Raw genomic sequence first — 12339 nt, forward strand, 5'->3', positions numbered from 1 at the left:
CTTTACTCAGAGAGTGGTAGCTGTGTGGAATGTGCTTCCAGTAGAAGTGGTAGAGGCCGGTTCGATATTGTCATTTAAAGTAAAATTGGATAGGTATATGGACAGGAAAGGAATGGAGGGTTATGGGCTGAGTGCGGGTCGGTGGGACTAGGTGAGAGGAAGCGTTCGGCACGGACTAGAAGGGCCGAGATGGCCAGTTTCCGTGCTGTAATTGTTATGTGGTTACATGAGAAATAATCCTTTCTTTATCACAAATCTTTTGGTAATTTACGGCAAATTTTATTCTCCGTAAGTGAGAATACAGCAATAAGAAACCTTCATTTATATTTTTCACGTCAGACTTCAAAACGATATAACTGACCGGCGACAAGGAGTGACCGGTTGAATAATCAGTCCCGTTTCTCACCGTCACTCTGCATCGGGGAACCGATGATTATAAAATCACACTTCAGGGCCGTGTCCGGGATCGCTGCAGATCCAGGGTCACTGCCGAGGGATTTGTTCATTTAACATCATTATATCGGCCAGGCTGCCGAATGCACCGTCCTCAGCAAAGGGAGCAAAAGGATTCTCTCCCGGGATCATCCCCCCCCCCACCCCGGGACACCGGTGTCCCAGACTGAGCCGCGGACCTCCGGGCTCTTCCTGTCTGGGTAATTCCCCAGGGTGTCACGTGGGGAGTCTCGTACACGCACATCTGGCGGAAGCTGCCCCGCGGACAGTAGGCGGAAACACGTCACGGCGGGACCGCTGCGAGCGACGCACACAGCGCGAGGCCCGAGCCGGTTCCGTTAAAACCGTTGGGAATCAGCGCCGGCGTGCGGCCGTTAAAGGTAAGGGCGGGAGTTAAAGGGGAGGGCGGGGAGTCGGCCAAATGTCCCCATCCCGCGGGCGGGGATGTTCACACATTCCGATGTTCACAGGATCACTCTCAGTCCGGGTCTGACTCCCTCCAGAGGTCTCAGTTCCTTCCTCCCGGTCTCACTGAACCGATTGTACCCCAGCCTGAAACAGGTGGGAGAATAAAGATGAAATAAACAGATTACACAACAGTGTCAGTAACAGGGGACCGGGGTTAATGTTTCAACAACACTCACAGACAAATATCACCAGAAAACCCGCGGATCCGCTGATATTTTATCACATTGAACATTAACACAAACACTCACCAGATCGACTCCAGACTCGGGAGGGTCAGTATGAGGCGGCGGAGAGCGGGGACAGATCCGTCTGTCAGAGAGTTTGATGCCAGGTTCAGATCCGTCAGTGATGGGTTTGTACTGAGAGCGGAGACGAGATCCTCGGCACCAGAATCTGTGAGACCGACACCCCACAGCCTGGAGATGAGAGAGAGTGAGGGTGAAGGACACAGAGAGACAGGAGACGGTACAAATCCCCAGTGTTTATCAGTAACACAATTACTGATCACATTAATGTTCAGTGTCAGACACCCAGTGACTGTAAACACAATCTCCCACAGTCTGGTACTTACCCCAGTCTCTGTATTTTACACTCCGGGTTCCTCAGAGCCGCAGATACCAGTTTCACTCCTGAATCCCCCAGTTTATTATCACCCAAGTCCAGCCCCGTCAGTGATGGGTTTGTACTGAGAGCGGAGACGAGATCCCCAGCACCAGAATCTGTGAGACCGACATTCTCCAGCCTGGAGATGAGAGAGAGTGAGGGTGAAGGACACAGAGAGACAGGAGACGGTACAAATCCCCAATGTTTATCAGTAACACAGTTTATCAGGAATACCCCTGTGGCTATTCCCCTTGACGATAAGTACCCCTGTTCAAGTACTGCTGGAGAGGGGTGGGGCAGCCTACCTGGTGGAGGCAACAGTGGCCCTGTGGTTCGGAAGGGCAGGGAAAGGAAGAGGAAGACAGTAGTGATAGGTGACTCTGTCGTTTGAGGGCCAAATAGACGATTCTGTGGACGCAAGAAAAAAACGCGAATGGTCGTTTGCCTCCCTGGTCCCAGGGTCCGGGATGTTTCAGAACACGACCAAGATATCCTGCGGCGGGAGGGAGAACAGCCAGAGGTCGTGGTACATATTGGTACCAATGACATAGGTAGGAAAAGGGAAGAGGTCCTGAAAACAGAGTACAGGGAGTTAGGAAGGAAGTTGAGAAGCAGGACCGGCAAAGGTAGTAATCTCGCGATTACTGTCTGTGCCATGTGACAGTGAGTACAGGAATAGAATGAGGTGGAGGATGAATGCGTGGCTGAGGGATTGGAGCAGGAGGCAGGGATTCAGATTTCTGGATCACCGGGACCTCCTTTGGAGCAGCTGTGACCTGCACAAAAAGGACGGGTTGCACTTGAACGCCAGGGAAACCGATATCCTGGTTTGCTAAGACTATTGCGGAGAATTTAAACAAGAATTGCTGGGAGGGGGTGGGAACTGAAATGAATTGATGGCGCAAAGGGAGGTTGGCTCACAAATAGAGAAAATTTGGAGACAGCGCGAGAGGGAGGATAGGCAGGTGATAGAGAAGGGACGCTCTTAGACCGATGGTTTGAGGTGTGTCTATTTTAATGCCAGGAGTGTTGTGAACAAAGCAGATGAGTTTAGAGCGTGGATCAGTACTTGGAGATATGATGCGGTGGCCATTACAGAGACTTGGATGGTGCAGGGACAGGAATGTTTATTTCGAGTGCCCGGCTTTAGATGTTTCAGAAAGGACAGGGAGGGAGGCCACAGAGGTGGGGGCATGGCACTGTTGATCAGAGATAGTGTCACGGCTACAGAAGAGGAGGAAGTCATGGAGGGATTGTCCGTGGAGTCTCTGTGGGTGGAGGTTAGGAACAGGAAGGGGTCAACAACTCGACTGGGTGTTTTGTATAGACCACCCATCAGTAACAGGGACATCGAGGAGCAGATAGGGAGACAAATTCTGGAAAGGAGTAACAATAACAGGGTTGTTGAAGTGGGAGATTTTAATTTCCCAAATATTGATTGGCATCTCCCTAGAGTAAAGGGTTTTGACGGGGTGGAGTTTGTTGGGTGTGTTCAGGAAGGTTTCCTGTCACAATATGTAGATAAGCCTACAAACCTTTAATTGGAGTAAGGAAAACTAAGAGCCTATCAGGCTGGAACTTGTAAGCATATAACCATATAACAATCACAGCACGGAAACAGGCCATTCCGGCCCTCCTAGTCTATGCCGAACTCTTAATCTCACCTTGTCCCACCTACCCGCACTCAGCCCATAACCCTCCACTCCTTTCCTGTCCATATACCTATCCAATTTTACCTTAAATGACACAACTGAACTGGCCTCTACTACTTCTACAGGAAGCTCATCCCACACAGCTATCACTCTCTGAGTAAAGAAATACCCCCTCGTGATTCCCTTAAACTTTTGCCCCCTAACTCTCAAATCATGTCCTCTCGTTTGAATAAATTGGAAATTGATGTCCTCAGGGAAACGGATCAAAGAAATGTAGAAAATTTTCAGTGGATATTTGCGTGGGGATCTGAGTAGATACGTTCCAATGGGACATGGAAAGGATGGGAGGGTACAAGATCCGTGGTGCACAAAGGCCGTTGTAAATCTAGTGAAGAAGAAAAGAAGAGCTTCCAAACGGTTCAAAAACTAGGTAATGATATGAATCTAGAAGATTATAAGGCTGGTCTGTCAGAGAGTTTGATATCAGATCCGGCTCCGTCAGTGATGGGTTTGTACTGAGAGCGGAGACGAGATCCTCGGCACCAGAATCTGTGAGACCGACATCCTCCAGACTGGAGATGAGAGAGAGTGAGGGTGAAGGACACAGAGAGACAGGAGACGGTGCAAATCCCCAGTGTTTATCAGTAACACAATTACTGATCACATTAAAGTTCAGTGTAAAACACCCAGTGACACTAAACACAATCTCCCACAGTCTGGTACTTACCACAGTTTCTGTATTTTACACTCCAGGTTCCTCAGAGCCGCAGACACCAGTTTCACTCCTGAATTCCCCAGTTTATTAATACTCAGGTTCAGCTCCGTCAGTGATGGCTTTGTACTGAGAGCGGAAGTGAGATCCTCGACACCAGAATCTGTGAGATCGACACTCCTCAGCCTGGAGATGAGAGAGAGTGAGGGTGAAGGACACAGAGAGACAGGAGACGGTACAGATCCCCAGTGTTTATCAGTGACAGAATTACTGATCACATTAATGTTCAGTGTCAGACACCCAATGACTGTAAACACAATCTCCCACAGTCTGGTACTTACCCCAGTGTCTGTATTTTACACTCCGGGTTCCTCAGAGCCGCAGACACCAGTTTCACTCCTGAATCACCCAGTTTATTATCGTTCAGTCTAAACACAAACAGACAAATTGATGAACATAGTGATTAAAACAGTGGGTCTGAGGGCATTTCTCTCACTCGAATATTTCAGGGAATATTAAACCCTTTATTAATTCACTGATCATAGTTCCCATCACTGTCAATGTCCCTCACTGCACAGCTCCAATGAATTCACCGAATGTCAGTAATTTCATCTGTCGGTGTGACCCTGTAAACTCCACATATTCTCTCTCATTCCCTGATGGTTAGAAAAGTGTTCCTGACGTGAGACAGTCGGAAAGGGCAGGAGTGAAGGGGAGAAAGTCAAACAGTGAGGAAGATTTGAGAATCGGGAAATGTCGATGGGAGGTGGAGGAAGAGACATCACCTAAGGTAAAGGATGGAAAGACACAGAAGGAAGCGGATGTGGAAGAGAGATCCCACAAGAGGAAGGGGGATGGGTAAGAGAGATCCCACAGGAGGAAGGGGGATGGGGGGGAGATATCCCACAAGAGGAAGGGGGATGGGGCGGAGAGATCACACAGGAGGAAGGGGATGGGGAGAGAGATCCACAGGAGGAAGGGGGATGTGGAAAGAGAGATCCCACAAGAGGAAGGGGGATGGGGCAGAGAGATCCCACAGGAGGAAGGGGGATGGGGCAGAGAGATCCCACAGGCGGATGGGGGGGGAGAGATCCCACAAGAGGAAGGGGGATGGGGGAGAGAGATCCAACAGGAGGAAGGGGGATGGGGGGAGAGAGATCCAACAGGAGGAAGGGGGATGGGAAAGACAGATCCCACAGGAGGAAGGGGGATGTGGGGTAGAGATCCCACAGGAGGAAGGGGGATGGGGGAGAGAGATCCCACAGGAGGAAGGGGGATGTGGAAGAGAGATCCCACAGGAGGAAGAGGGATGGGGCAGAGAGATCCCACAGGAGGAAAGGGGGGTGGGGAAGAGGGATCCCACAGGAGGAAGGGGGATGTGGTAGAGATCTCCCACAGGAGGAAGAAGGATACCACAAAAGTAAGGTGGATGTGGAAGAGAGATCCCACAAGAGGAAGGGGGACGGGGAAGGAGAGATCCCACAGGAGGAAGGGGATGGGGAAGAGAGATCCCACAAGAGGAAGTGTGATGGGGAACAGAGATCTCACAGGAGGAATGGGGATGGGGGGAGAGGAATCCCACTGGAGGAAAGGGATGGAGAAGAGAGATCCCACAAGAGGAAGGGGGATGGGGGGAGAGATCCCACAAGGGGAAGGGGGATGGGGGGGAGAGATCTCACAGGAGGAAGAGGGATGGCGGAGGGGGATCACACAGGAGGAAGGGGGACGGGGGAGAGGGATCCCTCAGGAGGAAGGGGGGATGGGGAAGAGAGATCCCACAGGAGGAAGGGGGATGGGGGAGAGGGATCCCACAGGAGGAAGGGGGATGGGGAAGAGAGATCCCACAGGAGGAAGGGGGATGGGGAGAGGGATCCCACAGGAGGAAGGGGGATGAAGGAGAGGGATCCCACAGGAGGAAGGGGGATAGGGAAGAGAGATTCCACAGGAGGAAGGGGGATGGGGAGAGGGATCCCACAGGAGGAAGGGGGATGGGGAAGAGCGATCCCACAGGAGGAAGGGGGATGGGGAAGAGCGATCCCACAGGAGGAAGGGATGGGGAAGAGAGATCCCACAAGAGGCAGGGGGATGGGGAAGAGAGATCCCACAGGAGGAAGGGGGATGACGGAGAGAGATCCCACAGGAGGAAGGGATGGGCAAGAGAGATCCCACAGGAGGAAGGGGGGAATGGGAAAGAGAGATCCCACAAGATGAAGGGGGATGGGGAAGAGAGATCCCACAGGAGGAAGGGGGAATGGGGAAGAGAGATCCCACAGGAGGAAGAGGGATGGGGAAGAGAGATCCCACAGGAGGAAGGGGGATGGGGAAGAGGGATCCCACAGGAGGAAGGGGGATGTGGTAGAGATCTCCCACAGGAGGAAGAGGGATACCACAAAAGTAAGGTGGATGTGGAAGAGAGATCCCACAAGAGGAAGGGGGACGGGGAAGGAGAGATCCCACAGGAGGAAGGGGATGGGGAAGAGAGATCCCACAAGAGGAAGTGTGATGGGGAACAGAGATCTCACAGGAGGAATGGGGATGGGGGAGAGGAATCCCACTGGAGGAAAGGGATGGAGAAGAGAGATCCCACAAGAGGAAGGGGGATGGGGGGAGAGATCCCACAAGGGGAAGGGGGATGGGGGGAGAGATCCCACAGGAGGAAGAGGGATGGCGGAGGGGGGATCACACAGGAGGAAGGGGGATGGGGGAGAGGGATCCCACAGGAGGAAGGGGGGATGGGGAAGAGAGATCCCACAGGAAAAAGGGGGATGGGGAGAGGGATCCCACAGGAGGAAGGGGGATGAAGGAGAGGGATCCCACAGGAGGAAGGGGGATGACGGAGAGAGATCCCACAGGAGGAAGGGATGGGCAAGAGAGATCCCACAGGAGGAAGGGGGGAATGGGAAAGAGAGATCCCACAAGATGAAGGGGGGATGGGGAAGAGAGATCCCACAGGAGGAAGGGGGAATGGGGAAGAGAGATCCCACAGGAGGAAGAGGGATGGGGAAGAGAGATCCCACAGGAGGAAGGGGGGATGGGGAAGAGAGATCCCACAGGAGGAAGGGGGATGGGGAAGAGAGATCCCACAGGAGGAAGGGGGATGGGGAAGAGAGATCCCACAAGAGGAAGGGAGATGGGGAGGAGAGATCCCACAGGAGGAAGGGGGATGAGGAAGAGAGATCCCGCAGATGGAAGGGGGAATGGGAAACAGAGATCCCAGAAGAGGAAGGGGAATGGGGAAGAGAGATCCCACAGGAGGAAGAGGGATGGCGGAGGGGGATCACACAGGAGGAAGGGGGACGGGGGAGAGGGATCCCACAGGAGGAAGGGGGATGGGGAAGAGAGATCCCACAGGAGGAAGGGGGATGGGGGAGAGGGATCTCATAGGAGGAAGGGGGATGGGGGAGAGAGATCCCACAGGAGGGGGGGGGGGAATGTGGAAGAGAGATCCCTCAGGAGGAAGGAGGAATGGGGAAGAGAGATCCCACAGTATGAAGGGGGATGGGGAAGGGAGATCCCACAGGAGGAAGGGGGAATGGAAAGAGAGATCCCACAAGAGGAAGGGGGCTGAAGAAGAGAGATCCCACAGGGGGAAGCGGGTTGAGGAAGAGAGATCCCACAGGAGGAGGAGGAAGGGGGATGGGGAAGAGAGTTCCCACAAGAGGAAGGGGGATGGGGAAGAGAGAACCCACAGGAGGAAGGGGGGAATGCGGAAGAGTGATCCCACAGGAGGGAGAGGGATGGGAAGAGAGATCCCACAGGAGGAAGGGGGAATGGGGAAGAGAGATCCCACAAGAGGAAGCGGGATGGGGAAGGAGGATCCCACAGGAGGAAGGGATGGGGAAGAGAGATCCCACAGGAGGAAGGGGGATGGGGGAGAGGGATCCCACAGGAGGAAGGGGGATAGGGAAGAGAGATCCCACTGGAGGAAGGGGATGGGGGAGAGGGATCCCACAGGAGTAAACGGATGGAGAAGAGAGATGCCGCAAGAGGAAGGGGAATGCGTAGAGTGATCCCACAGGAGGAAGGAGGATGGGGGGAGAGAGATCCCACATGAGGAAGGGTTTTGGAAAAGAGAGATCCCACATGAGGAAGGGGGATGGAGAGGAGCGATTCCACAGTAGGAAAGGATGGGGAAGGGAGATCCCACAGGAGGAAGGGGGAATGGGGAAGAGAGATCCCACAAGACGAAGCGGATGGGGGAGAGAGATCCCACTGCAGGAAAGGAAAGGGGTAGGGAGATGCGACAGGAGGAAGGCGTGTTGAAGAGGGATTCCACTGGAGGAAGGGATGGGGAAGAGAGATCCCACAGGAGGAAGGGGAAATGGCGAAGAGAGATCCCTCAGGAGGAAGGAGGAATGGGGGAAGAGAGATCCCACAGTATGAAGGGGGGATGGGGAAGGGAGATCCCACAGGAGGAAGGGGGAATGGGAAAGAGAGATCCCACAAGAGGAAGGGGGCTGAAGAAGAGAGATCCCACAGGGGGAAGCGGGTTGAGGAAGAGAGATCCCACAGGAGGAAGGGGGATGGGGAAGAGAGTTCCCACAAGAGGAAGGGGGATGGGGAAGAGAGAACCCACAGGAGGAAGGGGGAATGCGGAAGAGTGATCCCACAGGAGGGAGAGGGATGGGGAAGAGAGATCCCACAGGAGGAAGGGGGAATGGGGAAGAGAGATCCCACAAGAGGAAGCGGGATGGGGAAGAGAGATCCCACAGGAGGAAGGGATGGGGAAGAGAGATCCCACAGGAGGAAGTGGGATGGGGGAGAGGGATCCCACAGGAGGAAGGGGGATAGGGAAGAGAGATCCCACTGGAGGAAGGGGATGGGGAGAGGGATCCCACAGGAGTAAACGGATGCAGAAGAGAGATCCCGCAAGAGGAAGGGGAATGCGTAGAGTGATCCCACAGGAGGAAGGAGGATGGGGGAGAGAGATCCCACATGAGGAAGGGTTTTGGAAAGAGAGATCCCACATGAGGAAGGGGGATGGAGAGGAGCGATTCCACAGTAGGAAAGGGATGGGGAAGGGAGATCCCACAGGAGGAAGGGGGAATGGGGAAGAGAGATCCCACAAGACGAAGCGGATGGGGGAGAGAGATCCCACTGCAGGAAAGGAAAGGGGTAGGGAGATGCGACAGGAGGAAGGCGTGTTGAAGAGGGATTCCACTGGAGGAAGGGATGGGGAAGAGAGATCCCACAGGAGGAAGGGGAAATGGCGAAGAGAGATCCCACAAGAGGAAGGGGGATGGGAAAGAGAGATCCCACAGGAGGAAGTGTTTATGGGGAAGAGAGATCCCACAGGAGGAAGGGGGATGGGGACGAGAGTTCCCACAGGAGGAAGGGGGAAAGGGTGAAGAGAGATCCCACATGAGGAAGGGGGATGGGGAAGAGAGATCCCACAGGAGGAAGGGGGATGGGGGAGAGAGATCCCACAGGAAGAAGGGGGATGGGGAAGAGATATCCCACAGGAGGAAGGGGGATGGGGGGAGACAGATGCCACAGGTCGAAGGGGGATGGGGGAAGAGTGATCCCACAGGAAGAAGGGGGATGGGGAAGAGAGATCCCACAGGAGGAAGGGGGATGGGGGAGAGAGATGCCACAGGAGCAAGGGATGGGCAAGAGAGATCCCACAGGAGGAAGGGGATGGGCAAGAGAGATCCCAAAGGAGGAAGGGGGAATGGTGAAGAGAGATCCCACAAGAGGAATGAGGATGGGGAAGAGAGATCCCACAGGAGGAACGGGGGATGGGGGAGAGAGATCCCACAGGAGTAAGGGATGGGCAAGAGAGATCCCACAGGAGGAAGGGAGAATGGGGAAGAGAGATCCCACAAGAGGAAGGTGAATGGGGAATAGAGATCCCACAGGGGGGAATGGGGGGAGAAATCCCACAGGAGGGAAGGGGGAATGGGGAAGAGAGATCCCACAAGAGGAAGTGGGATGGGGAAGAGAGATTCCACAGGAGGAAGGGGGATGAGGAAGAGAGATCCCTCAGGAGGAAGGGGGATGGGGAAGAGAGATCCCACAAGAGGAATTGGGATGGGGAAGAGAGATCCCACAGGAGGTAGGGGGATGAGGAAGAGAGATCCCACAGGAGGAAGGAGGAATGGGAAGAGAGATCCCACAAGAGGAAGGGGGATGGGGAAGAGAAATCCCACAGGAGGATGGGGGATGGGGGAGAGAGATCCCACAGGAGGAAGGAATGGGGAAGAGAGATCCCACAAGAGGAAGGGGGATGGGGAAGAGATATCCCACAGGAGGAAGGGGGAATGGGGAAGAGAGATCACACAGGAGGAAGAGGGATGGGGTCGAGAGTTCCCACAGGAGGAAGGGGGAATGGGGAAGAGAGATCCCACAAGAGGAAGGGGGATGGGGAAGAGAGATCCCACAGGAGGAAGGGGGATGGGGGAGAGAGATCCCACAGGAGGAAGGAATGGGGAAGAGAGATCCCACAAGAGGAAGGGTGATGGGGAAGAGAGATCCCACAGGAGGAAGGGGGAATGGGGAAGAGAGATCCCACAGGAGGAAGAGGGATGGGGAAGAGAGATCCCACAGGAGGAAGGGGGAATGGGGAAGAGAGATCCCACAAGAGGGAGGGGGATGGGGAATAGAGATCCCACAGGGGGGAATGGGGGGAGAAATCCCACAGGAGGAAGGGGGGAATGGGGAAGAGAGATCCCACAAGAGGAAGTGGGATGGGGAAGAGAGATTCCACAGGAGGAAGGGGGGATGGGGAAGAGAGATCCCACAAGAGGAATTGGGATGGGAAGAGAGATCCCACAGGAGGTAGGGGGATGAGGAAGAGAGATCCCACAGGAGGAAGGAGGAATGGGAAAGAGAGATCCCACAAGAGGAAGGGGGATGGGGAAGAGAAATCCCACAGGAGGATGGGGGATGGGGGAGAGAGATCCCACAGGAGGAAGGAATGGGGAAGAGAGATCCCACAAGAGGAAGGGGGATGGGGAAGAGATATCACACAGGAGGAAGGGGGAATGGGGAAGAGAGATCACACAGGAGGAAGAGGGATGTGGACGAGAGTTCCCACAGGAGGAAGGGGGAATGGGGAAGAGAGATCCCACAAGAGGAAGGGGGATGGGGAAGAGAGATCCCACAGGAGGAAGGGGGATGGGGGAGAGAGATCCCACAGGAGGAAGGAATGGGGAAGAGAGATCCCACAAGAGGAAGGGTGATGGGGAAGAGAGATCCCACAGGAGGAAGGGGGAATGGGGAAGAGAGATCCCACAGGAGGAAGAGGGATGGGGAAGAGAGATCCCACAGGAGGAAGGGGGAATGGGAAGAGAGATCCCACAAGAGGGAGGGGGATGGGGAAGTGAGATCCCACAGGAGGAAAGGGATGTGGAAGAGAGATCCCACTGGAGGAAGGGGGAATTGGGAAAAGAGATCCCACAAGAGGAAGGGAGATGGGGAGGAGAGAATCCACAGGAGGAAGGGGGATGAGGAAGAGAGATCCCGCTGGAGGAAGGGGGAATGGGAAAGAGAGATCCCACAAGAGGAACGGGGATGGGGGAGAGAGATCCCACAGGAGTAAGGGATGGGCAAGAGAGATCCCACAGGAGGAAGGGGGAATGGGGAAGAGAGATCCCACAAGAGGAAGGGGAATGGGGAATAGCGATCCCACAGGGGGGAATGGGGGAGAGATCCCACAGGAGGAAGGGGGATGAGGAAGAGAGATCCCGCTGGAGGAAGGGGTATGGGAAAGAGAGATCCCACAAGAGGAAGGGGGATGGGAAAGAGAGATCCCACAGGAGGAAGTGTTTATGGGGAAGAGAGATCCCACAGGAGGAAGGGGGATGGGGACGAGAGTTCCCACAGGAGGAAGGGGGAAAGGGTGAAGAGAGATCCCACATGAGGAAGGGGGATGGGGAAGAGAGATCCCACAGGAGGAAGGGGGATGGGGGGAGAGAGATCCCACAGGAAGAAGGGGGATGGGGAAGAGATATCCCACAGGAGGAAGGGGGAAGGGGGAGAAAGATGCCACAGGTCGAAGGGGGATGGGGGAAGAGTGATCCCACAGGAAGAAGGGGGATGGGGAAGAGAGATCCCACAGGAGGAAGGGGGATGGGGGAGAGAGATGCCACAGGAGCAAGGGATGGGCAAGAGAGATCCCACAGGAGGAAGGGATGGGCAAGAGAGATCCCAAAGGAGGAAGGGGGAATGGTGAAGAGAGATCCCACAAGAGGATTGAGGATGGGGAAGAGAGATCCCACAGGAGGAACGGGGATGGGGGAGAGAGATCCCACAGGAGTAAGGGATGGGCAAGAGAGATCCCACAGGAGGAAGGGAGAATGGGGAAGAGAGATCCCACAAGAGGAAGGTGAATGGGGAATAGAGATCCCACAGGGGGGAATGGGGGAGAAATCCCACAGGAGGAAGGGGGAATGGGGAAGAGAGATCCCACAAGAGGAAGTGGGATGGGGAAGAGAGATTCCACAGGAGGAA

At 54.7% G+C, this 12339-nt stretch overlaps 1 protein-coding gene across 1 annotated transcript in view; it reads right to left on the minus strand.

The window, feature by feature from the left end:
• Window positions 1–257: 257 nt before the first annotated feature.
• The window catches only part of LOC140721615 (NACHT, LRR and PYD domains-containing protein 3-like), a 49151-nt gene continuing 37069 nt past the window's right edge, over window positions 258–12339 (minus strand). Inside the window, exons 2-6 of the mRNA XM_073036427.1 lie at window positions 4230–4316; window positions 3904–4074; window positions 1493–1663; window positions 1170–1337; window positions 258–1005 (exon numbers count right to left, since the gene is read on the minus strand). Of these exons, the coding sequence (XP_072892528.1) occupies window positions 918–1005; window positions 1170–1337; window positions 1493–1663; window positions 3904–4074; window positions 4230–4316 (685 nt within the window). The 3' untranslated portion in view covers window positions 258–917. The remainder of the gene's footprint in view (window positions 1006–1169; window positions 1338–1492; window positions 1664–3903; window positions 4075–4229; window positions 4317–12339) is intronic.

The sequence above is a fragment of the Hemitrygon akajei genome, unplaced genomic scaffold (assembly GCF_048418815.1).
Source record: "Hemitrygon akajei unplaced genomic scaffold, sHemAka1.3 Scf000058, whole genome shotgun sequence".
NCBI classification, from domain to species: domain Eukaryota; kingdom Metazoa; phylum Chordata; class Chondrichthyes; order Myliobatiformes; family Dasyatidae; genus Hemitrygon; species Hemitrygon akajei.